Source organism: Acartia tonsa, chromosome 8, assembly GCF_053477335.1.
Source record: "Acartia tonsa isolate MP-2025a chromosome 8, ASM5347733v1, whole genome shotgun sequence".
NCBI lineage: Eukaryota > Metazoa > Arthropoda > Copepoda > Calanoida > Acartiidae > Acartia > Acartia tonsa.
The window spans coordinates 41,548,161-41,575,807 of NC_137267.1; the positions used below are offsets into that span (position 1 = coordinate 41,548,161).

Sequence of the window (27,647 nt, forward strand, 5' to 3'; positions counted from 1 at the left end):
GATATACTTTATATATTAGGATATAGGTGGACATTGACTTAATATTAGTAATCCTTTTTTTAAAATGCAGAAAGTTTAAATTTATTTTGTAAATAATAATTTTGTTTTTGCTGAGGTATTTCTTTTTATAATTAGGCATTTATAAATTTTTTTTTACTTAATGAGTATTAAATATTATTAAAATTCATTTAAATCTGAGCTGGATCTTTAAATAATTTTAGTGGTGAGCCAGATCAAGGTGAGCCAACTTTCCAACAATGAGAGCACAGCACTTTATGAAATGCCGCGCTGTGATTGGCTAAAATTTGGCTCACCCCGATCTGGCTCACCACTAAAATGATTTGAAGATCCGGCTCTGGTAAAATCGACTATAACAGTTGGCTTGAGATAGGAACAGTTATTTATCGCAGCGTATTATAGACAGCTTTCCATCTAACAAAAACAAATAAATAGCTAACCAAAACTATTACTTTTTCATTATTTTATTTTGATTTCATGGAAAATTGTTAGTAATACGATGCTACACATAGTTCTTCAATATGGCTGAGAACCGGTTCTAATCTAGTGGATATTGATCGGGTTCGAAACAATACTGGAAAATGAATTAGTTTTTTGAAGTCACAAAGTTATTTTAGATAAATTATATAAAACTATACAGTAAATATTTTCTGTATGGTCCGAAATTGGTTTTAACCCAGCAGAAACTCGTAGGAATACTAAGCTGGATCTTTAAATCATTTCAATGGTGCGCCAAATCGGGGAGAGCCAACTTTCCACCAATGAGAGCACAGCATTTTACGAAATGCCGCGCTGTGATTGGCTGAAATTCGGTGCACCCCGATTTGGCGCACCATTGAAATGATTTAAAGATCCAGCTCTGTATTTTTTTTATATTTGTATATACAATTACATAAAATTAAAAATTAATATGCAAAAAATTTAATTCATTATAAGCATTAAATGTGATAATATTCTATCAAAAACAACATAGACATTGGACAAGTATTGAAATTAATTAGGGATCTTAAGGGATAAGACAATGGTCGACAAATTGGTCTAAATACATTCCCATTGATGATAAATTAGATTACCACATCTGTAATTTAGACTATTAGTTGAAAAGTTTGGACACTTCTAGTTTGCAACCAATCAATCAAGTACCCAAAGTTTTAAGCAAAAATGATCATAAAACTTTGGGTACCATTGCAATTTACAGTCCATTGTCTCCCCCCTTCCTAGATTAATTGGAATCAAGTAATGTAGATATTTTATTTAAGATTAATTCCCGCGGCAGTCTTGGAGCATAGGTCTGGCTCATCTGTAAAAAAATAAATGTACTAATTATTCTTATAATAAAGTAACAGGGTGTCTGTCTGTTTGTGTGTCTGTGTGTCTGTGTGTTTGTACCGAAGTATCTCGCTAACTGCTGAACCGATCGGGTTCTCCTTAACAGGGTAGTTTCTCATAGGTCCCGGGAAGGTTTATAACTATTTTGGGGGAGGGTACCACCACCCTCCCAAGAGAAATCACAATAAATCGAAATTTTATTTCCTCGAATAGAGACTCCTACGTAACATTGCAAAATATCGTAGCAATTTGATAGAGATTCCGTCGCAACATTGCAAGGTATTGTATTATTTTTTTAAAACACCAAACATTTAAAGTGCCACTAGAGGCCTCTAGGGGCGTAGCCGCTAGTAGATATATAATCCAGATTACTAGCTGGATCCAGTGTTGGGGACATTTTGTCTGCTGGCAAATTACTTTATGCTCTTTTGTAGTGACTTAGCTGTGTTAATATTTCAAATGTTATTGGTTTATATTCAAAGACCCAATTGAAATCCGGCATAGGGTCCACGGGGTAGGGGCATACAGTTATTTAACCCCTTCTCCCCCTATTGTTTTACTTTTATTTATTTTGAAAATTAGCGCAGCAATAAAAAGAAAGAATATGGATGGATAGATAGATAGAAACGATAATTGGCAAACAGATAGATTAATAGGAAAACGGATGGCTTTAGTATATATTATAGCGTCTCTGGCAGCTGTCGGGATCGAGTCTGAACCGCACCGCGTCACGCTAATAACGTTACAAATATTAACTACTGCTGCATTGTCTAGCGTGTGATACCCACACTCACAGTGAAAGTAATGTATTGCCCTAGCCCTTAAACAGGCGCATCTCATAACCATGCACGTTAGGATTTCTAGAAAAAGGTCATCAAGGTCATCAAGGGGTTGGTGGGCTGTTAGATGTTACTTATCATAATATCACATATTGGGCGTTAGAGTATCAAATCCAATTACAAGCAGATGAAGCCCTTGGATTCTCTATATGATGTCTTGTAGTCCAAAATAGATAAATAGAGCTAAATAGATAGGAAGATACTAACCAAGTAAATTTCCGGTAGACGTCGTAGAGGATGTTGTTTCATATCTTCGTAAATCTCGGGGGGCCACAGTCTTACTCATGTGATATATTATAGCAAACCTAGATAGATAGATAGGTAAGGAGATAGATAGGTAGATAGATAAGTAGATAGATAGATAGATAGGTAAGTAGATAGATATATATAAATTACGGGGGGGGGGGCTACTGTCTTACTCATGTGATAAATTATAGCAAACCTAGATAGATAGATAAGTAGATAGATAGATACATATTAGGTAAGTTGATATATAGATAGATATGGAAGTAGATAGATAGATATATAAATCTCGAGTGGCCGCGGTCTTACTCATTTGATAGATTATAGCAAACCTACATAGATAGATAGGTAAGTTGATAGATGTATAGATAGGGAAGCAGAAAAATAGATAGGCTGAAAGATTTACTAGATAAATGGATATAGGGGGGGGGGGGGAAATTTAGCTTGCTAACATTGGCATCATTTATTGGTCATATCAGAAGGTTACAAGTACATGACAATCTGCTGTAAGATCCAAGCAATGATAAATCCATTCTTAGACATAGAATGAAAAATTGGCCCGCAGGGTTAGAGCACCCCAAAGGGGTTAGAAATAGAAGAAAAGATACTGTAAAAATACGACAAAATCCGTTTTCTTTCCATGATCTGATATTTATGTGATAATTACTAGCTGCGCTACAAAGAACAATCCTTACTTGTCGTCCTTGTTGTGAACATTGGGAAGGTTTCGTAGATAGATCTATAGATAGACAGATGGATAGATCTATAGATAGATAAATAGATGGATAGATCTATAGATAGATAGATGGATAGATCTATAGATAGATAAATAGATGGATAGATCTATAGATAGATAGATGGATAGATCTATAGATAGATAGATAGATAGATCCTTACTTGTCGTCCTTGTTGTGAACATTGGGAAGATTTCGTTGTTGAGGAGCATATTCTATTCGGTATCCACGCCTATTTCAATACAATAGTTATTCTAGACAGCTTTCCGCGGATATTTAAATAAAAAATAATAAGATTATACCAGTTTTTTTAGCATTGAAGGACAAATGGCCGAACTATCAAAACTATGGGTATACAAAAGTGTCTCGTCCTAATACTTAGGTTCAAATACTAAGAAACTATGGCTACACACACACACAAACAGAGGACGAATAATTAACACTGCTATTGATTCCTATTGATAAATAAACAAGGATGACAACATCCATAAAAGCGAAGGACTGAAGCGGTTGGACAAACTGACATTAACACTTATATAGTGTCAGAACTGAATAATCAGAATATAAATTTATAAGAATCGGAGCAAAATTGTAAGTAAATTTGTTGAAAAACTGCTTGATTTCAGGATAATGTTTATGGACATACTTACATTTTCCGGACTTGATTATAGAGTTGCTTCGCTTATACTATTGTTCTTTGTTGTACCTGGAATCAATAGACCAAAAATCAGATCAAACGGATAATTAGATCACATAAAAATTTGTTGTAAAAAAGTAGTAAAATGGACGTACGGACATTCTGGTAATGATTATAGAGTTGCTACGCTTTCTAAATCGTACCTAACTAATACAGGAATCATCATGCAAAGTTTGAAATCGATAGGACAATTCTAACATGCCTAAAGTAACGAATGAAAGCTATCTATCTCGGACGGACGTACGGACGGACGTACGAACCGACCCTAATTATAGAAAAGCTTCGCTTTTAAAAATAAATTTTTATACATCCCTCTCCCGCACGCCTCTGGGGATAAAGTGAGAAAGATGGATTATTGATACAAAAGGAAAACTGGACAACATAGTTTTATATTTAATAAACAAGGATGACAAAACCCATGATAGAAAATATCTATAAAAAAACTTTTATCACAGCTGTACCATCAATATTATTGGGTAGGTGGATTGCCTTAACTAATAAACAGGTCCAACCAAAGATAAACTTTATGCAATCAAAGGGTTGATTGTCTGAAAACTGAATCTAATATTAGGACCTCAACTGCAAAAATATGGACGATTATCAATACTATTAGTCATACGTAAAGATAGTAGCGGCCACGCCTTTTTTTTGTATTTAAGGGAGGATGGGAGGGGATAATGATCAACACTCCCAGGGAGTAAGGGATGGGACGATGGGTAATTAATTCAATTTAAGAGTTTTCGCTAAAAGCAATGAAAACGAGATTTGTCAAGAAAATGTTACCAAAATTGTAAAAGGATCATGGTAATATAATTTAAACCATAATTAGTTCTAAGAAAAAAATCATTTACTTGAAAATTAAATTACCAATACATCACAATGTAGTAAACATTCTGTAATTAATCACTAGAAAAATCTTGTTTAGAACTTCGTCAACCATTCTCATATATTTTAAACTGCCACCTAAATTCAAGGGGTTCTTAGATTGTTTAATACATATATATCACAGTAGAGTTTCTATACATGAAATGACATTTTCTTGGGAAAAAATATTTGTTAAAGCCTGCCATTAATAACGAATTTTTTGTCTGCCATATTCAAAACTAACTCAGCTAGTTAGCGGGGCATTGATGTGCTAGTACCCAAAGTCAGTCAGAACCTGCTAAATTCGTGCACATTCCCTTTAAGCCAGTACCCAAAGTCTGAGACTCTTAAAAATTGAATATTTGATCCATTGTCCCGTCCCTTACTCCCTGCAACACTCCACTTTCAGTTTTAGTTTTTCAAAGAAAACATTATGAAAAAAGGTAGGTAATTTTTTCCAAAGGCAAAAGGTGGAGTTACCGTCTCCCCCCCAAAAAACTATATAAACCTTCCAGGAACCCTATGAAGGATAACCATATCGGTTCTGCGGTTAGTAAAATCCTTCCAACAGAAACATAAACATTCTGTTGCTTTTATGTTAGGATTTAGGATATCTTTTTTAGAATCTGTGTCTCTCTATTGTAAATGATCATTTTATACGCTATATTATATATAGAACGTGCTAGATTTATAAATAATGCTATATTGCATCTTATTTATACAATATATAATATCTTTATATAAGCTGTAGTAGCTGCTCCCCAAGCATCTAGGCGTTTCGTATTCGAAGTGAAAAAATAGCCTAAAACCATCCCAAGACATAAATCAGGAAATAAAATAGCCTAAAACCATCCTGGGAGATATGTGAAGCTTCTCCTAAATTGATAACTATCCCGGTAAAGCAGTAATCGAAATCTTAAGCTACAGACTAAAAAAAGCTTACTTATACTTTTTGTGATAGGATAGGTAGATAGATACACCAATTCAATAAATATATAAAGTTTCTTCAGGAAAATACCTCAAAAGATAAAAAGTTTGTTTGTTTTAACGTAATATACAATCCATATCTTTATATTCGTATCCATGGGCGTTTTATCCTTGTTAAAAGCGAAGCTTTTTCTATAAGTAGGGTCAGTCCGTCCGTCCGTCCGAGACGGATGGCTTTTTTCGTTAATTTAGGCATGTTAGAATTGTCCTATCGATTTTAAACTTTGCATGGTAATTCCTGTGGTAGTCAGGTACGATTTAGAAAGCGGAGCAACTCTATAATTATTACCAGAATGTCCGTACGTCCATTTTAAGCTTGTTGATGTTTTACTTTTTAACAACTAATTTGTATGTGATCTAATTATCCGATTGTTCTAATTTTTGGTATACTGATTCCTGGGACAATAAAGTACAATTTTATAAGCAAATCAACTCTATAATCAAGTCCTTTAAATGTAAGTATGTCCATTAACATTATCCTGTATTAAGAAGTTTTTCAACAAATTTACTCACTATTTTGCTTTGACATTTATTCATTTATATTCTGATTATTCAGTTCTGACACTAAACAAGTGTTAATGTCCGTTTGTCCTATCGTTTCAGAGCTTCGCTTTTATGGATGTTGTCAGCCTTGTTTTGATGACATCATATCATAATGATGATGTTTTACATAATATATATACATGAGGTAGAAGATTTACCCAGGTATATAAAGGGATAAGACAATGGCCGATAAATTGATGTACATTGTGCATCCCCAATGACGACGCACAAAAGATTGTAAATAAAGTTAAAACGTTTTGCCACTCAACTAAATGAATCAACTAATTAAAATATCTATAAAAGCCCCCAAAGTTGCTAATAAGAAACCATTGTTTTAAAACGTTGGGGACTACTGTAATAAACATCCCAATGTCCCCTCCCTTTCTGAGTTTTACCACCATTAGCAGACTTTATCATCTTTTTGCAGTTAGGGTGTATGTTTATTATTTTTTTATGGGGTTAATTTATAGACAGCTATCCGCGGATAATGAAATTTTAATTTAAATATTCATGAAAAATTGTATATTTTTTAGTATGGTTGAGAATAGGTTCTAATCCAGCGGATATTAATCGGTTTCAAAGCCTATAGAGAAATTTTTTTTTCTATTGCAATCTATTTTAGAATATTTCACCTAAACCTAATCGAAAATTTATCTTAAAGCTGTTCATGATAATGAAGATTTTTACGCCTTTTAGATATTTATGGACAAATATATCCTTATAATCCTAATAATAAAGCAACAGGATGTTTGTATGTTTAAAAGGATCTTGCTAACCACTGAACCGATATGGTTCTCCTTTACAGGCTAGCTTCTCATAGGTCCTGGGAAGGTTTGTAACTATTTGGGGGGAAGGTACCACCACCCTCCAAAAGAAATCGCCTCTGGAGGCGTATCCTCTAGTAACAGATAAATAGACAAAAAGTCAACTTTATTACATGACATTAAGCTTAACCCTAACTGAATTGAGTGACAAAATATTCAGATAATCATGTTTTTATTCAGATTTGGCATCATCAAATATAAAAGATGAAGATAGGGTTACCACATATTTTATCTTATTTTCAGGGAGGGAGGGGACATTTGACTGTAAAATTATACTGGTACCCTAAGATTTTTATACACAATCTCTCATTTGTTGGCTTTAAAACTTTGGGTACTTTTATGAAATCCTGATTGGTTGGTACAAACGAGCAGTGTTCAAACTTTTACACCGATAATTAAAACTACAGAAGTGGTTATTTAAATCATCATAATTTGGGGATATATATTTAATGTATCATCCATTGTCTTATCCCTTAAGATCTCTGTTTTCTTATAGCATCGAAGCTTCTCTACAACCAATTTATCAGTTTGTGGTTTGAATATTTCAGGACAAGCCGATAAATATTCTTTTTCCTCAGCTCTATGTTTTTTTTTGCTCTGGTAGAAAGCAAATAGGAGGAAAGAAGGGGTTGTCAATTAGTAAAATACATCCATTAGGAGCTAATGATGTCTTTACAAAAAGAACATATATAAACATGCATTAATATATCAAAATATTACAGAAACCACACCCCCTATCATTATTTTTAAATAAATTGAAAATAAAGGGGGGATGGGATTTTTTTTATCGTGTCATTTGTTGCCTTAGGCTAGGTTAGGTTAGGTTATAATGGACATATGGAAGCTCCGCAGGGTTAGGTCTCCACAAATATAGCCCCTACAGGGTTAGGGCACTTCTCAGGGGTTAAGCATAACCAAAAAAAACTACCACCCTTTCTTATTTTCAATTTACTTACAAAATGACGGGAGGTTGGGGGGTTCTATGCTCGCAAGGCACTTTGAGGGAAAGCACTGCTAATACATTAAGCTGCAGCTGAATGAAATATATTAAGAAGAAGAGCACAGCTACATAGTATTTTATGCTTGCAATATTTTCAATCATTTGTCATGTGGTATATGTTTTCACATTAATAATAAAATTTAGGAATCTAAAGGGATAAGACAATGGCCGTTAAATTGATGTACATCCCCAATGAGGATACACAAAATTAGCCCTTCTGTAGAGGATAGTTAGTGATTAAAACGCTGGACACTAAGCTTAGTGAACGAACCAATCAATATTTAATACCAGACCCCAAAATTTGTGATCCAACGATATTATAATAATAGGGGACTATTGTAATAAACATCCCAATTTTTACTTCTTTCATAATTAACATAAAAAAATTCTAGATTAACAATTCCTTTATTTCTCCAATTGCAATCCAATCACATTATTGGTTAGGAAGTGAACACTTTTTTGGTTCATTTATTCTCATGGTAGTAAATCTTATTGTTCAAAATTTATTGTTTGAAAATATCAGGGATCGGAAGCCTCACGTAAGCCGCGCATAAGCCTCAGTTTTAAACCTGCTTGTGAGCAGAAAAAAAAATTTCAGAAAGAAGGATTGTCTGCTAAAGAGCCGTTTTATACATCCAGGTGAATTTTATTGTGATAAAATCACGATTTCACTGAGGCTTACACGCGGCTTACGTGAGGCTTCCGATCCCTGGAAAATATAAATGGCTGTGCATAACTAAATTAAAAGACCCTATTAATAGAGTATCTACGCTACCAGAAATACTAACATAATACTCAAACAATACAGGATTAAAATAGCTAATTATTATTATTCTTCTATTTGTTAAAAGGTTTAAACATTTGTATGTGGGATGAATAATCGTCTGTAGAAAGAGAAAATATTAATTCAAGAGTCATATAAAAGATATAGAAAGATACAATATTTCTAATACAATATCTGTACGTTCGGATGATTCTTAAGATCTCGTTAACCGCTTAACCAACAATTCGTGCTTGCAATGTAATAAACTTTTAAGTACTTAAATTAATGGCCAAACAAGGGCAAGGCCGTCCAAGCTTTTTCATTTGTAAAGGGGGGAGGAATAAATTGAAACTCAAATTTATCTATTTTTTTATGGGGAGGGGGGGGGGGTAATCTTTATATCATATAGGCAAACACGTCCAAGTTTTTTTTATTTTTTAGAGGGGGGGGGGGGTAATCCATTGGATGTCCTTAGGGTTATAAAAAATAGACTTTTAGTATGAATTTGAACACAATCTAATCATTTATTTCTAATTGATTTCTCAATAATCTATATTCGCAAGGCTAATAGTTACCTTGTTGAAAGAATATTGATAACATCCATGTGATTATAGCTGTTTCCTTTTAGAACCATCCTAAATAGATAAATAGATGTATGGATAGATGGATAGATAGATAGATAACATCCAAGTGATTATAGCTGTTTCCTTTTAGAACCATCCTAGATACATAGATGTATAGATAGATAGATAGACAGATGTTAGATAGATAAAAATAGATAGATGGAAAGATAGACGGATTCGATAGATAGATAAATAGATAAATGGAGATATGGATACAGCGAGATATTAATATAGAGATATAGATAAAAATAAATAGAAAAAATATTGTAAGATGTACAGCTGTATCACATTTGATGATGTAATTAGACATATAGAAAATAGGATAAAGCACATCTGAATATCTAGCTATGTTAAAATATAGAAAGATAAAAAATAAGATATCTAGTTACCGTGAGTCAGTGCTATCAATTTGGCAGGATAGCTAGCTGAGTAAATATATAAAAAGATAGAAAATAAGGTATTTAATTTCCTGCCGTCAGTGCTATCAACCTGGCAGGGTGGATTACATTTGGATAGCTAGATATATAAGATAGAAAATAGATATCAAATTACCTGCCGTCGGTGCTATCAACCTGGCAGGGTGGATCACATTTTGCAAATTGTTGTTCCAGAATTTGTCGGTCACCTGTGTCCACACCTGGACAACAAAACAGAACTTCAGGTATAAAAAATATCTTTCTTGCTGTTAGATTAATTCCTTTTTTTCTATTGTTTATCATTATGTTTTCTTTCTCTATCTCACTCTCTCTCTCTCTCTCTTTCTTTCTCTCTCTTTATCATTTCCTTTCTTTCATTTCATTTGTATTCTTTCTCTTCCTATTGTCCTAATTTTATCTCTCTTGCTCTCTTTCACACTTTTTCTCTCCCTCTCTCTCTCTCTCTCTCTCTCTCTCTCTCTCTCTCTCTCTCTCTCTCTCTCTCTCTATCTATCTCTCTCTCTCTCTCTCTCTCTCTCTCTCTCTCTCTCTCTCTCTCTCTCTCTCTCTCTCTCTCTCTCTCTCTCTCTCTCTCTCTCTCTCCTCTCTCTCTCTCTCTCTCTCTCTCTTGTCTGTCTCTCTCTCTCTCTCTCTCTCTCTCTCTCTCTCTCTCTCTCTCTCTCTCTCTCTCTCTCTCTCTCTCTCTCTCTCTCTCTATCATTCTCTCTCTCTATCATTCTCTCTCTCTCTCTCTCTCTCTCTCTCTCTCTCTCTCTCTCTCTCTCTCTCTCTCTCTCTCTCTCTCTCTCTCTCTCTCTCTCTCTCTCTCTCTCTCTCTCTCTCTCTCTCTCTCTCTTTCTCTCTCACTCACTATCTATCTATCTATCTATGTTAATTCTTACCTGAAATAATAATCATGTCTGATTTGTATGATATGCCCTGATATCTGTGCTGTTCAGTCACAAGTAGAATCCAACTCTTGCATTCACCCATTTTATAAAATCTTACACAAAGATCACAATATTTGATAGGTTTATCATCCCTAGATGGTCATTCAGAAACAATAATTTGTCAAGACTCTAACTTTCCAACAGCAAGCCCACACGCTACCACATGCTATTACTAATTCCACGGGTTTAATTTAGTAATATATGATTCCATAATGAGCAATGCATTTTTGGATGATATATGGTTACAATTGATCGGATTTTTCTTACACTTTTTTATTATTGGTACAATTAAAGGGTTAAAGGTGTAGACCTTTTGTAGACTTTTTAACATTCAGTAAATGTTTATTCACTGAAGCTTCTTATAGATCTTGGAAAACCAAACCACCATCTAGTTTGAGACAGGGTACATTAACACTCCTTAAGATTAGCATTAAAGGTGGCATTACAACCCTCAAAGAAAATTTAAATAAATCATTTATTTTATTCAAAAAAGAGGGTCAGAAGGGTAGTACAAAATAATAATAAATTAACTAAAAATAATTATAATCATAGAAATTTTATTTTAATTTGCTAGTTTTAACCACTTAACAGTACAAATCATCTAAAACATATTTAAACATCAAAGAAATGTACTATACACATGACTGCTCCGGTTCTAGAGATTTTATGATCCACTAAAAGTATAATAAAACAAGTAGTTAAGACTTCAAGTTTTGTGGTAATTTATAGAATAAAAGACTATAGAAACAGAATAGATCAGCTGTTCAATGTTTACAACAGAAAAATACGTCCTCCGGTTACTCATAAGGAACACACACTCACACACACACACAGATACACACACACACACACACACATACAGACACACATTTATATTACAATTGTGGCCTCGGGGAAGTTCCAAATTATGGTATGATGACTTATTCTGATGCACCATTTAAAATGTCGTCATACATTTTCAAAATTTAAAAAAGGTAAAAAAGAGTGAAAGTGCTGTTGAAAAAATGATTTTAGGCACTTTATGAAGGTTGATTTCAGCTTTATTTACAAAAATAGATTAATACCTGCATTAAATTAATATGAATTTGAAACTTAAACTATTCTAATAATTTTGTTTTACTTCTCTATTACATGCTTTGGTTAGGTCTAACTACCAAATTGAATTATAAGGTGCATGAATATGATCGAAGATCGTTGGTTGAAGGAAAAAAGGAAGTAGGAAAATAGCCTAAAACCATCCAGGGATATATGAAGCTAACTTTATATGTAGAACTCAGTAGTTATTAAAATCTGAAGCTACATACCAAGTACTTTACTATTTAATATAATAGGATAAACTATTTTTCATATAACAAATGCTTTGCTACTTATGACTATGCAATAATTTAGAATATTTCTTTCTTGTTTTAGCTGCGCTACTGCGAATGGACCATAATTGACGTTGTTCTTAGTTTTTATGTAAATATTTTTTTTCTAGGTTTCGTGATTCTTTTTTTAAAATCTCAAATATTTATAAAAAGGAAATCTATAAGCAGTTCAAGACATTCCTCCTCTTTATTAATGTCATTTCAGAATCTTCATTGGTTGATTCAAACTATTTAGAACTGTCCAAAATTTTCAAACTAGAATTGTAATCTACAAAAGCTGTATAGTCTGTTATTTGAGATGTAAATTAACTTAATTCTTATCCCTTGCGATTCCTGAAATTTTAAAAAAATCATAAAAATATAAGAAATCAATGAAAATTTTAATTTAAAAATAACATTTATTCATAGTTCTTGCATTTATACTTAATAAATAAATAAATTACATTCATACAACAGAATTAACAAATAATTATACTATAAGAGATAAAATTAACAAAATATTAAACAGTCAATAATTAATAATTATTATTTACAATTAGTTAATTGCCACAAATAATAAATAAAATAGGTTTACAAAAATAATGATTTATAAGTTTTGAAAAATATTTTTGGTAGTTTTGCTTTGGTATTAGTCGATTTTACATTAGTTTTTATAAAAAAATGCATTAATTTTAACTTTCATACAGGGTGACTTGAAAAAAAAATGTTAATTTATTTTAGAATTAGTTTATTGGTATGACACAATTTACATTATTTTCAGAAATTTGATTTTAAAAACCAAATCCTGTATCTTTTTATTATTTAATTTATAATATATTATGAATTAAAGCTTTTAAAAATATCATATTTGTGATTCTTTTAAAAATTGTTTTGGGTTCACCCTGCGTTCTATTATAATAAAATTACTATTTGTTTACAGTTAGCTGTCTTAGCATGTTATATAAATGAAAGAATATAGTAAGAATAGTGTCCTTTTTCACTTTTATTCAATTTTAGACGGAAAAAACGCGGTAATTGGCTTTGGAAAAATCTTCCAAATTTTTTCTTCTACTTTTTAGTATTCTAGAAAGGAGAAACATTATGCTATTCTTTTGTTGGGATCTAGGTAAATGGCATAGCATACATTTTACCAGGAGAGTTTATGTTTGGCAGTAAGTTATTTTGAGGATAGTGCACAAATTGTTATTGGAAACATTTACTCTAGGGTATTCTAGCCTGCGGTGAATGAATATATTCAGACTTGGCCAGTGAAGATGCTCTTGATCTGAAAAATAAATAGTTTAAATTGCGGTTTCCCCAAAAGTGCCTAGACGACCACAGAAACCGCTATCCCTTATTTTAATATAAATTGAAAGTAAAGGGGTGGGTAGAAGAGCTTTTCATTCTTTTGATCATTAGTTTAGATCAGGTTTGGTTGGGTTATATTACTGGGTATCCCCGCATGGAAAAGTCACCCCGCGTTAAAAAATAGCTTAATCACCTTCCCTTATTTGTCAATTATTTTTTAAAATGGAAGGTTTCAGTACTAGATGACCAATATTGTGACCCTTTTAATTTTTAAGAAGCTGAAAACAATCCCCTTATTAATTTTATAAATATAAAGTTAAACATCCATAAAGAGGCTCTGGAAAGTGTCTTGTGCGACGTCATAAAAAGGAGGGATGATGGGAAAAGTAGGAAAGGAACCCCCCCCCCAAAAAAAAAAAAAAAAAGATGGATAATAGACATATTTTTATGACGTCACACATGACATTTACAGCGCTTCTTCATAAATCTATTGCAATATTACCTAAAAGTATCAAGCTGTTGTGTAGGATGATGTCCTTGTTCTTTTTCTCCTTTAGCTTGTCTCACACGACAGCATAGCAATGATATGGTTACTCCTATAAAGATAAATCAAAATAAAATAATGGTAAATAAAGTTAACAGAATATAAATAGAAGATAAAAAAGATATTGATAAAGATAATTCCAAAAACAAATATAAAGATTGACTTGTCTTCTTTGCAATTATATGGATACTCCTAAAGATTATTAGGTGCTTATTTACTACTAAATGGTGATTTACCATAGGACGTCCAAGGAGGGGGGGGGGGGGATCACCCTCTCAAACTATTTTGGGCCAATTTTTTGGGAAATAAAAAATAAAAATAGCAGCAACAAAAGTTTTGGGGAACGGGTGAAAAAACCCTATCCAGATGTTTTAACCCCCCCCCCCCTCTCTCAAAATAAAGCTTGGACGTCCTTAGAAAAACTGCAAGGTTTAGGCTTGTATATTTTTGTGTCTATGATTTATATATCTTTTTATCCATCTATCTTTTCTATCTATCTATCAACAGAACTATAGTATAGATGTATATACAGACAACTACCTCCCTTCCTTTTTCAAAAATATCTTTTGTTATACAGTTATTTAACCTTTTCTCCCTCTAGTTTTTTACTTTAATTATCTATCTATATATCTATCTCAAATTACCTGTAATCAATAAAATAGCTGAAACGGCTCCACAGATTGTTGTAAATAAAATATTGGACAAACAAATTTCTCCTTCATGGATTAATTGGCCTAAAAATAAGAAAATATATAAAAATATTCAATGAAAAAATGTTAATCTTCCCAAAAGATTACTTGAATTTTATGAGCATAATTTTATATTTTATGATTTAAGACATCCTTTTCTATAATTAGGGTCAATCCGTCCGCAGCCAGAAACGGATCGCTCTTATCATTAATTTCTATTCTTCTTTTTAATTTAAACTTTGCATGATAATTTCTGTAAGATCTAGAAATTGTAGCAACTCTATAATCGTTATCAGAAAGTCCGACAGTCCATTTGAAAAATGCTGATTTATAACTTGTTGACAACAATTTCTTCAATAATCCAATTCATATGAGTTCCAAGATGATGATTCCTAGGACAACAAGGTACACTACAATAAGAGAAATCCCAAAAATATAAGCATAGAATTTTGTATTTGTTTTATCTTATCACTTAAAAATTAAAAGAATAAAAAGATCTAGATTATTTTAATTAAAATTAACCCTTTTATTTAAAAAAATATGTTTTTACGTAAAGCTTCGTCCCTGTTGAATGTTAAATTCGTTTTTTATTAATAAAAACGAATAAATCTTGTATAATTTTGGCACCTATAGTAGTATACTAGGTGTAATATAAAAACTTGGCTTTAAAAACTTATATTATTAACACTCATTAGAAATATGTATTTAAAAGGAGAGTCTAAGAGTTATTTTTAAACAATTTAAAAAAGAGGTATACCTATCTACATTACATATTTTTTAAGATAGATATATATAATATGAACGACTGAACCGATTGAGTTCTTAATCAAAGGGAGGAGTCACATACGTCATAGGATGATTTAAAGCTATTTTTCTGCCCTCTCTTCCCTACATGTTAGGAGACCAATTGCTAGTCTAAATACTATGTAGAATAACTGGACCGATTGTGTTCTACTTTCAAGGAAGATACCTACTGGTCATCCCATACTTTTATTCGATAATTACTCTCAAACATGTGTTTAGATAGATAAAAACGATTCAAAGTTTTTAAGTTTTGGGGAAAAATCAAATCATGCACATGAATTATAGAAAACAATAAAATCTATTTAAATGAGTTTCCTTTTAAAATGACATCAATGTAGATGTGAAGGAGAAGCTTACTATAAATTCAATCCTTTTTTTTGTAGCAAAACTAATATATAAGTCCTTCAAGTTGGAAGTTTGGTATATATCAAATAACCATCTTTTTCCTATATTTGTTTTAGTTTTATGTCTTTTTAATATTATTAAATATATTAAAAATATGTATGTTTTGGAAGAAGAAGAAAGTTCCTAAAAAATCATCATGTTACGTCATAAAAACGAGGGTTTATCCATCTCTTTTTTAGGGGTTTTCTTTCCCACGCCTCCTCTCCACATTCCCATTTTTATGAAGTAATTGAGGAACTTTCTTCGTCTTCTATGTATTGGCTTGGTTATTTGTAAATTTACCATGCCCTAAACAAAGTACTAAAACTGAGTAATGGTATCTAATATTTCTTTTTCTAAATTCATTTTTATGGTATGTTAAAAGTGTTTATTCTGTTATGGAACGGTTTTTGGTTTGTTTTTCTGTAAAGATTTCGCTAATCACTGAGTTGATTGAGTTCTCTTATCAAATTTTTGGAGCTAACGGATAGGATAACGTGGTTAAAAACGAAATTAATTCCAAAAAAAATACGAAACTTATACGTTGTTTTCAGATCTCGTTGGGGGGGGGGGGGGGTAGATATACCACACTTTTCTGGGATCTTGCTGAGTCAAGTATCAACTGTTGGGAATATCAAAGGATGACTCCATGCAAAATTTGAGCCGGATCCGGCCAAAACCGGCCGTGAATTTTATGAAAAACCGTTTTTATCCGGTTTTTAGGGGGTATCTGTAAATCGATTCAGCTGGAGCAAAACCGGTTAGAGGTACAAAAAATTTTAATTCACATGAAATTTAGCCAATGCAATTGCCTACAAAAATGTACTTCATCATCAACTTGATTGGACAACTCTTTCCCCTCCTAAATGTCCATTAAAACCTCGGAAACGGCAAAAATCGCCAAAAATCACGCCTTCGGCGGCAAAAAACGGCTAAACGGTCAGCCGGAGGCGAATGAAACATAAATAAAGAAATGTCTGCCTCAAAAAGTTGTTCAACATCAAAGAGATGCTTAAAGTCTCTAAAACGACTCCTTCCCCTCCTTTAAGGGGAAAAACTGAAAAAACGTGATTTTCAAAAGTATGCCCACTTCGTGGGTGTGGGGGGCACTGAACCCGTCACCCCAGGGTCACCAAATATAAAGTCTAGGCGGCCCACAATGCTGAATTTTCACCAAGTGAAAGTCTTGTGTCATTATCTCTTATGAGAAAAAAGTTATTAATTAATTAAAATTTCAAATTGTGATTTTTTGATGGATTTCTTTGATGAAATGACAGGCCGGTCAATTTTTAGGCCATTTTTTGCGGTTTTCGATCCGTCACGCCCATACGGTTTGAGATAATCTCACGGGACCTTTTGCCCAACCTAAGTCTGGTTATTTGTGAGGTCTAAGAAAAAAAATAGACTTACGCAAAAGATTAAAATTATAATCTTAACACAGAAAAATGGCACGAGGTGAGGGTTTGAGGGGGCAAAATGAGCCGACCAGCGATTTTTGACGGCACGCAGCGACGTCGTGCTTCATCCAATCCGGGATTTTTTTCTTCTTAGACCTTACAAATAACCAGGCTTAGGTCGGGCAAAAGGTCCCATGAGATTATCTCAAACCGTATGGGCGTAACGGCCCAAAAACCGCAAAAAATGGCCTAAAAATTGACCGGCCTGTCATTTCATCAAAGAAATCCATAAAAATCACAATTTGAAATTTTAATTAATTAATAACTTTTTTCTCATAAAAGATAATGACACAAGACTTTCACTTGGTGAAAATTCAGCATTGTGGGCCGCCTAGACTTTATATTTGGTGACCCTGGGGTGACGGGTTCAGTGCCCCCCACACCCACGAAGTGGGCATACTTTTGAAAATCACGTTTTTTCAGTTTTTCCCCTTAAAGGAGGGGAAGGAGTCGTTTTAGAGACTTCAAGCATCTCTTTGATGTTGAACAACTTTTTGAGGCAGACATTTATTTATTTATGTTTCATTCGCCTCCGGCTGACCGTTTAGCCGTTTTTTGCCGCCAAAGGCGTGATTTTTGGCGATTTTTGCCTTTTCCGAGGTTTTAATGGACATTTAGGAGGGGAAAGAGTTGTCCAATCAAGTTGATGATGAAGTACATTTTTGTAGGCAATTGCATTGGCTAAATTTCATGTGAATTAAAATTGTTTGTACCTCTAACCGGTTTTGCTCCAGCTGAATCAATTTACAGATACCCCCTAAAAACCGGAAAAAACCGGTTTTTCATAAAATTCACGGCCGGTTTTGGCCGGATCCGGCTCAAATTTTGCATGGAGTCATCCTTTGATATTCCCAACAGTTGATACTTGACTCAGCAAGATCCCAGAAAAGTGTGGTATATCTAGGGGGGGGGAAGGGGGGGGGCAACATATAGTAGCATTGACAACCTCTCCATTTGCCCCCCAAATAATATTTAAGATTTATTTCACTTGTTGTTTATATCTTATACCTAAAAAATGTCCCCATCCTCTGCTAAAATATTAAAACCGCCAACAAACAAACCAACGTTGCAACGGACCAAAGCCCAGAAAGGTAAGACGAGTAGAGTAATCTCGCAACAACAAAGGCATTAATTACTCCCCTTAGATTATTAATGGCAAATGCAAAAATATATGTCATTAACAAAATTTGGCAAATAGGTCTCTTAAACAGTTAGTATACATAGGGGACAATTATTATGATAAACATTTAGTAATACATAGTAACAATACTTTAAAAAATTGTATGTCTGTCTCTCCATCGTTCTTCAGAACAGTACTATCTTTATTTTTAGTATGTAAGCTAATCCAATCATACCTTGACCGTCTAACTTTCTGACTGTCAGTATGTCTGACCGTTTGGTTATTAGAATAGTTTGAAATAGGAGATTTAAACAAATTTTAATAGAACATGTGAACTAATTAAATAGATTATTTTTTTTTATTTTCTAAAGTTAAAATGATTTTCCACCTACTTTAATAGAATTACACTATTCTAAAGACATGCAGGTCAATTTCGATTAATTTTGTCACTTGTAGAAGTGAATCAATCAATATTAGCTTGGTCGTTTTACACTTATTACTACAGGCTTAGTGTAAACGCATGGGCCGGCCATTAAATTTATTTCAAAACTAAGCTTTGGCTTTAAATTAATTGTTTATATTAATTGGCAGATTGCTTCTAAATAACTTTTGGTTGTTTTAATAAGTCAACATTTTGGTTCCTTTGTATTCGTACTACTAATGATTCAAAGCATTCTTGTTATAGTTTTATTTTCCTAATATATGGCAGTGTTTATGATATGAGAGTAAAAAGAAGTGTAATTAACATTGTTAATTAGTCTGATCCGTGTCTGTCTATTATTGTCTACTTTATATAGCTAGGATTAGGGGAAACATTTTCATAAAGTTTAGTACACTAGCGGCTTCACCCATAGCCTCTAGGGGCTTTGCCCCAAGAGGTAATTTTAAAAAAAGAAGAAAAAATGAAATTAAGTACTACTGGTGCTGCCAGTAGTTTTATGTGAACTAACTTCTCCATAAACAAAAAAATGGGAGTCGGGATTTTTTGTTTTTGTGGGGGTTGGGGGTGTCCCACCCTCCAAGAAAATAGCTTAAAACCACCATAGGACCAAAGGAATATATCCTGAAGAGTAGAATCCGATTGGTTCAGTGGTTACCGAGAATTTAATGGGACAGACAGACATCGTTCTAATATGTATTATAGATATGTAATGAAGATGTTTGTCTGTGAGTGTATCTGTCTGTCATTGTGTACCAAAGAATCTCGCTAATCGCTGAACCTATATGTTTACAGTGAAGCTTCGCATAGGTCCTGGGGAGGTTTGTAACTATTTTGGAGAAGGATATTACCAACCTTCCAAAAGAAATTGCCCTTTGAAAAAAAATGGCAACCTACCCCCCTAAAAGTTATTTTTAACTTCTCTTTTAAAACCAAAATTTAAATTAAGAGGAGGGGGCAACTTCCCCAGTCCCCTTACCTCAAGTGCCCTTAGAGGCCTATTGGCGTGTAGCCACTGGGATATAAATACAAGAACTATATAATCAATACATCTTCTTATATCTGTCCCTCTCATTGAGTGTATCAATTCTGTATTAAGATAACTTGAGATATTTTTTGTTTGGAACAAAGATACTCTACAAGTCTTATATTTGGTCCGTCAATAGTTGAAGGAGGAAACGCAAATTGATAAATAAAGTCTAGATCCCCAATCTCTCAATTGGAGCAATAAGAAAATAGTTTAGGAACAAAGGGACCATATTATTGGTCAGAATGCTTGGTTTAATTCAGCTATAGATAGTTAAAAACCATATGAGACTAAATATAAACTAAACTAATCGTCTGTTAGAAATTCCTGATTAAAATAAGTGGGAAAGGCAAAATTTAATTAATCCGGCCTTTTTCGTCATTTAGCTAAGTATTCGAGTAAGTATTACCAACAGATCAATAATTCATTCTTATAGAGTAGCTTCTCTACTTATCCACAATCCTATTATATAAAGTAGTAAGGTTTTTAAGAGCGAAGCTTTTCTATAATTAAGGTCGGTTTGTACCTCAGTTCGTCCGTCCGTCCGTCACAGATGGATAGCTTTTTTCGTTAATTTAGGCATGTTAGAATTGTCCTATCGATTTCAAACTTTGCATGGTGATTCTGTTAGTAGTTAGGTACGATTTAGAAAGCGTAGCATTACCAGAATGTCCGTACGTCCATTTTAAACATGTTGATTTTTTTACTTTTTTAACAACAAATTTTTTTGTGATCTAATCATCCGATTGATCTGATTTTGGTATATTGATTACTGAGACAACAAAGAATAATGTTAAAAGCAAAACAACTCTATAATCAAGTCTTAAAAATGTAAGTTTGTCCATAAACATATCCTGTATCAAGAAGTTATTCAACAAATTTACTTACAATCTTGCTTCGACTCTTTTACATCTATATTCTGATTATTCAGTTCTGACTCTATACAAGTGTTAATGTTCGTTTGTCCTACCGTTTCAGAGCTTCGCTTTTATGAATGTTGTCATCCTTGTTTTTGTCTCTAGCTTAAGATTTCGGTAACTACTGAATTATCTATTTTATGGAAGCTTCTGATAGGTCCCTGGATTGTTTTAGGCTATTAAATTCTTATACATATGTTGGGTTTTAGGATATTTTCCTTTTTACTTTGAATATTTAGCCCCTAGATGCTAGGGGTGCAGCCGATAGTAATGGATATAGGATAATCGTGGATGTAATGACAGAGGAAAATAAGCAGTCAATTTAGCTTTCCTATATGGACCTTATTAAGGATCAGTTTGTTTATCCAGTAGGAGGAGATGGGATGGGGTGAAGGGGGTAGATAGAGGGTATCGTTATTTTTGCCAGCTTCGGGCATCACTTTATCGGAGTACTTGAAAATCTGGTGCAACATCCATGTAATAATATGTATATCGATTTCCACAATCTGCATCCATAATTACTATTTAGTATTTATGTATACGTAATTTATCTGAATTTTTGTTTTATTTATAATTATTAATATCTATCTATCTTTTATAATTACCACGTATGTTTTTTTTTGTAAATAGTATTTTATGTACTAGTGCCATCGTCCCTAGGATCTAGGGTCATATTAAGAAGTTATTATAATGTTACCTTTTTTATTTTTAGTACAGTATGAATGTATATTTCTTTTAGGCCGCTAAATTTTCAAAAATTTAGACTTTCAAATTCAGTTTAAAAAAAAAAGTAATATACATTTTTTTAACGTGGTCATTTTTTTCTAGGGGCAATTTCTCTTGGAGGGTAGTGGTACCTTCTTCAACAAAAGTCATAACACTTCTAGGGACCTGCGAGAAGCTACACTGTAAAGGAGAATATTATCGGTAAAGCGGTTACAGAACTTTGGGAACTACAGACACACAAACACAGTTCCTGTTACTTATTTATATTTCAGACTCTCACTCTCTCAATCTATCTCAATCCATATACTAAAGTAACAGGATGTTTGTGTGTCTGTGTGATTGTGTGTTTGTTTGTACCGAAGGATCTCGCTAACCGCTGAACCGATCGGGTTCTCCTTAACAGGGTAGTATCTCATAGGTCCCGAGAAATTTTAAAACTATTTTGGAGGAGGGTACCACCACCCTCCCAAGAGAAATCACAATAAATCGAAATTTTTATTTTAAGTATAGAGACTCCTACGTAACATTGCGAGGTATCGTAGAAAGAGACTCCTACGCAACCTTGAATGCAACAAAAAAAACTAAACATTTAAAGTGCCACTAGAGGCTTCTAGGGGCGTAGCTGCTAGTTGTACATATTATATTTAGCTAAAATTAAATAGTTACTCTACTATAAAATATAATCGCTCTTGTTATTTGTCAAATACTATGAATAAAACATGCACACCACTAATTATAATTTTTACTTTCTGTTGATTAATTTTCCGGAAATAAACAAAATAGCTGGTTCCAGAAACATAGAATTAAAGTGCGTTACCTTTTTATATGTTTCAATATCATTTGGCTACAACTTGGTCAAAAATGCTCACAAATCAGACCTTTTTCAACCGAAGATACTCAAATGGTTCCTATACCAGTCCAATCAATCAGTTTTAAGATATCTTTATATTTCAAAGAAAATTGATGAAAATACCAAAAAAAGGCAAATTTGGGTGTTACCTTTTATATGCACAGATACCATTAAATCAACAGAAAAAATAACACCCAAATTTGCCTTTTTTTTGGTATTTTCATAAATTTTCCTTGAAATATAAAGATATCTTAAAACTGATTGATTGGGCTTGTAAAGGAACCATTTGAGTATCTTCGGTCGAAAAAGGTCTGACTTGTGAGCATTTTAGACCAAGTTATGGCCAAATAATGATGAAACATAAAAAAGGTAACACACTTTATTATGTTACCCAGTAAAATGGCAGCTTAGTAGAAGGAATGGATGTATTATAACTTGGATCTTACACCAGTTTTTCATTTTCTCTAATAAAGTGAATCACGTAGCAGGCTAAAATAACGATTCCTCCCCCATCCAACCCCTTTTTTCCAATCCCTTCCCCTCTTAATGGATGAACGACCCGATTAATGAGTTCCATGTTAGCAAGCAAAATTTTTGCTCTGTCATAATATCCACGTATATTCTATGTCGATTGTAGTAGGCTACATCAAAAACATTAATTTTACTGAGCTGGATCTTTAAATCATTTTAGTGGTGAGCCAGATCGGGGTGAGCCGAATTTCAGCCAATCACAGCGCGGCATTTCATAAGATGCTGTGCTCTCATTGGTGGAAAGTTGGCTCACCACGATCTGGCTCACCACTAAAATGATTTAAAGATCCAGCTCTTCTGAAGCAAAAAGAATACAATATACTTTTTAAAATCCTGTAACCATTATTTAATTCTACATTAAGTAAAATGATTTCTATCTGTATGTATGTCTGTATGTTTGTTAAGATCTCTGAAACGGCTAGACTGGCTGTTTACCATATTATCCAGAAAGTTTGGCATTCAACTAAGAGATATGTTTAGGTGTGAAGCCACTTTTTTTCAAATGTGAAAATTTTCATATTTAAGTCATAAAAGAACACTTAGATCATAAATATTGGAGTCAAAGCGTCACTTCAACCATTATTAGTTGTAGTAATCTTTGACTTGATGAATATTATCATCCTTGATTAGAACACTTGTCCTTTACTACACACGGATGTATGAAAGATAATGTCCATATTTTAGATACAGTTAGGCAGCTGATAAATAGTTTTCTTCTCTTTTAAAATGATTATCAAAGACTTTGAACAGATGAATTTAAAAAACAGATAATTTTTAATTTTTACTATATAAATCTACACCCTTTTATCGCAGGCTTACAAGAAATTTTGGAACAATATATCCCCCCCCCCCCCCCCAACAAAAAAATCTTTTAGAACACCATATTAAAATTTGTAAACCCCAAACACCCAAAAAAGGTAAGAGTGGTTTCTATTTTTTCTTTAAAATCTTTATACCATGCACTTCTTTTTACGCTATTATTTTAGGAACTTCGTCTAGAGCCTCTGTGTTAGCAGAAAAATAACATAAACCTATCCAAGGGTTTAGATCCAAAAAAATAAAATTGCCTGAAACCATTCTAGGATCTAAGTCAAGCTACCCTAAAAAGGAGAAATTAATCAGTTCAAGAGTTATTAAAATCCTAAGCTTAAAAAGAAACTATGATTATGAATTAAAGAAAAATTATGAAAAATTATACACCACCCTACTGTAGTATCCATGTAATAAATATGTACTATAAACGTTGTCATTATTTTTATGGAATTGTTTTTAATTATATACATGCTGAGATTATTTATATGCATCACAATATAACCAAGGATAGGTCAGTAGAAGTTAATTTATTTTCAAGTATGGCCTCCAAAACTGATTGGATTAGAACCAATTCTCAGCAATACAGAAAAATCATGTATAGTATCGTATTACAGACAATTACCCACGACTATTGAAATTTAATATCAGTCTTGTTAGCCCTGCCCTTCGGGGCTTACAAAACTGCTTTTAATCTTATAATTTTTCATTTTCATATCAGCGGCAAGTAACTATTCTTTAAGTCTTTTATTCTAGTAACATGAAGGGTGATTTTAATGTTTATATCAAATATGAAAAAAATATGTCTATATTTTTTTGTATAATAAGAAATGTATTTGAATTATTTACATACGTTTAAAAACAAGGATAACTAACAATCAAGGACGTCAAAGCTTTTATTGGTGGAGAGGCTGGTAATCACCCCTTTACACCCTTTTCCCTCCCAAAGGAACGTCCTAATTCATATAGTGAACACATTGTAATGCACATCCGCAGGGGAATCTTATTCAAAGTATTGCAGAAGCTTATCTTACAGCCAATGCAAAATAGCGTTAGATAATCGAAATATTGTTACTAGATTTTCATGTGTTCTAATAAATTGATACTCACAGCTGGCTAAAATACCCCCCCCCCCTTTACCTCTTTCCCCCCCTGCTACTGGATGAACGAACTGACCAACAAATTTTCTCCTGTCAATATATCCACGTATTCTATATAAGTAAGAGAAAGAAAGGCATAACCTCTTACAATAATGCTATTAAAGTAAAATTATCAGAAAACTAAAGGGGAGAAAGTGCCAAACTAAACCATTACTACCAGAACTACTATAGACAAGAACATCTATAAAGTAGTTTGCCAATAAAAATATTAAATTCTACCTTGTGTAGTTTGATTTCTAAAGGCCAATTCTTCCTCTTCATTTGCTAACACCTGAAATAGTATATTTAAAAGTATATTTCATCCCAGTATAAGGTTGGCTGGTTTAGGTAAAATAATATACCATTTTTATTGGATGTTTTCGTCTGAGAATTTTTTTCTTATTCAGTTCGAAGATTTTTTTCTCACTGTTTTTGAAAACATTGAATAATAAACTCGAAGATTTTTTAAAATTTTTGTTCGAATATTTAAAAAAGTAAATCTAAAAACATTTATTGGTAGTGGAAAACATTGCCTTAGTGATGATTTAAAGGTCATATGATCTTTTTGTTCAAATCTTTGAAAGGAAAATGAAGCTAGTTTATTTTTAAAAGCGAAGCTTTTCTATAATTAGGGTCGGTCCGTCCGTCCGTCCGTACGTCCATCACAAACGGATAGCTTTTTTCGTTAATTTAGGCATGTTAGAATTGTCCTATCGATTTCAAACTTTGCATGGTGATTCCTTTAGTAGTTAGTTACGATTTAGAAAGCATAGCAACTCTATAATCATCACCAAAATGTCCGTACGTCCATTTTAAATATGTTGATTTTTTAACTTTTTCAACAACAAATTTTTATGTGATCTAATCATCCGATTGATCTGATTTTTGGTATGTTGATTCGTGGAACAACAAAGTATAATGTTATAAGCAAAGCAACTCTATAATCAAGTCCTAAAAATGTAATTATGTCCATAAACATTATCCTGTACATAGCAGTTTTTCATCAAATTTACTTACAATTTTGCTCCGATTCTTATACATTTATATTCTGATTATTTAGTTCTGACACTATACAAGTAATGTCCGGACTATACAAGTGTTAATGTCCGTTTGTCCTACCGTTTCAGTGCTTCGCTTTATGGATGTTGTCATCCTTGTTTACGAAAAATCTTTCCCGGGATTTAAAATTCAAAAACACGATTAGGGAAATCTACCTTGTTTGACGAGCTTTAATAATAAAAATATATACACATTAGTTGAATGACCAACCAGGACAGAAAAACATACATTTTACAGTAGTTTCATTACAAAATAATATTAAAAAATCACCTGTAATGACTGAAACAGGCTTAAAGACTCGGAAAATTTAGCCGTAGAATTTTCATCGTTCTCTGCCCCGCCAAAGTCACTCAGCTCGTTCTCGGTGTCTTCAATCACGTAGTTGTCGTCCAGGAGGTCGATGGTTGAGTTCGCAAGAGACCGACGCTTTCTCACAAGGCCGGCGTCGCGCCAGTTACAAGGTTGCGTCTAAAACAGTTTAAATAGAGCAAATCGTCAAAATAAAATAAATAAAATTCTTCTACTTGCATATGAACAAATGCGTGCAGAAAGGGTAGTTTATTCACCCCCATGGCAATATTAAGGAGGGTGGATACGCTCACCTTATTATTATGCTTTCTTGTTTAGACACAAATTATTTTACAATTTTTACTTGTTGGTATAAATTTGAAAAATTAGTAAAACATAAATATTTCCAGTATGGCGTCGAAGCCAATTATGATTAGAACCGGTTATAAGAAATTTTGAAAAATCAGTATCGCATTACAATTTTCCACAAATTAGAAAATGAAAAATAATTACATCAATACCAGTTTTGTGAGGCCGACTTTAGGGCCTAACAAAACTGGTCTTTATCTTATTATTTCATTAATATCCGCGGAAAGTTGTCTATAATACGATGCGATAAATAGCCATTGTTTACCGGGCATTTTCCGTGGCACATTCGCACATCACATTCTATGTACAGGGCGGGAGTTCCAGTAAATCTAGAATATATAGATAGATTAGATTAGTGGCACATTCGCACATCACATTCTATATATAGGGCAGGAGTTCCAGTAAATCTAAAATAGATAGATAGATTAGATTTATAGCACATTCGTACATCACACTCTATATATAGGGCGGGAGTTCCAGTAAATCTAAAATAGATAGATATATTAGATTAGAGGCACATTCGCACATCACATTCTATGTATAGGGCAGGAGTTCCAGTAAATCTAAAATAGATAGATAGATTAAATTAGTGGCACATTCGCACATCACATTCCATATATAGGGCGGGAGTTCCAGTATAAATATAAAATAGATAGATAGATTAGATTAGTGGCACATTCGTACATCTTATTATATGTAAAGGGCGGGAGTTCCAGTAAATCTAAAATAGATAGATAGATTAGATTAGTGGCACATTTGCACATCACATTCTATATATATAGGGCGAGAGTTCCAGTAAATCTAAAATAGATAGATAGATTAGATTAGTGGCACATCACAATCTATATATATGGCGGAAGTTCCATTAAATCTAAAATATATAGATAGATTAGATTATGGCACATTCGCACATCAAATTATATGTAAAGGTCAGGAGTTAAATCTAAAATAGATAAAATATATTGAAAGAAATAAAAAAGATTAATGAAAATATATTTTCAGCAATCTAC

At 33.0% G+C, this 27,647-nt stretch overlaps 2 protein-coding genes across 2 annotated transcripts in view; both read right to left on the reverse strand.

Moving 5' to 3' along the window:
- Positions 1 to 277: 277 nt before the first annotated feature.
- Positions 278 to 10,954, reverse strand: LOC145325584 (uncharacterized). The gene is made up of 6 exons (XM_080168552.1): positions 10,783 to 10,954; positions 10,017 to 10,101; positions 9,417 to 9,476; positions 3,327 to 3,395; positions 2,394 to 2,491; positions 278 to 1,318 (listed from the first exon to the last, which is right to left on the reverse strand). The coding sequence occupies exons 1-6, from the start codon at positions 10,871 to 10,873 to the stop codon at positions 1,269 to 1,271; spliced, it is 453 nt and encodes a 150-aa protein (XP_080024678.1). The 5' UTR covers positions 10,874 to 10,954; the 3' UTR covers positions 278 to 1,268.
- Positions 10,955 to 12,575: 1,621 nt separating this feature from the next.
- LOC145325585 (cuticlin-3) overlaps positions 12,576 to 27,647 on the reverse strand; it is a 39,162-nt gene continuing 24,090 nt past the window's right edge. Inside the window, exons 10-15 of the mRNA XM_080168553.1 lie at positions 26,903 to 26,966; positions 26,251 to 26,448; positions 25,162 to 25,213; positions 14,673 to 14,762; positions 13,987 to 14,080; positions 12,576 to 13,461 (exon numbers count right to left, since the gene is read on the reverse strand). Coding sequence (XP_080024679.1) covers positions 13,398 to 13,461; positions 13,987 to 14,080; positions 14,673 to 14,762; positions 25,162 to 25,213; positions 26,251 to 26,448; positions 26,903 to 26,966 — 562 coding nt within the window. The 3' untranslated portion in view covers positions 12,576 to 13,397. The remainder of the gene's footprint in view (positions 13,462 to 13,986; positions 14,081 to 14,672; positions 14,763 to 25,161; positions 25,214 to 26,250; positions 26,449 to 26,902; positions 26,967 to 27,647) is intronic.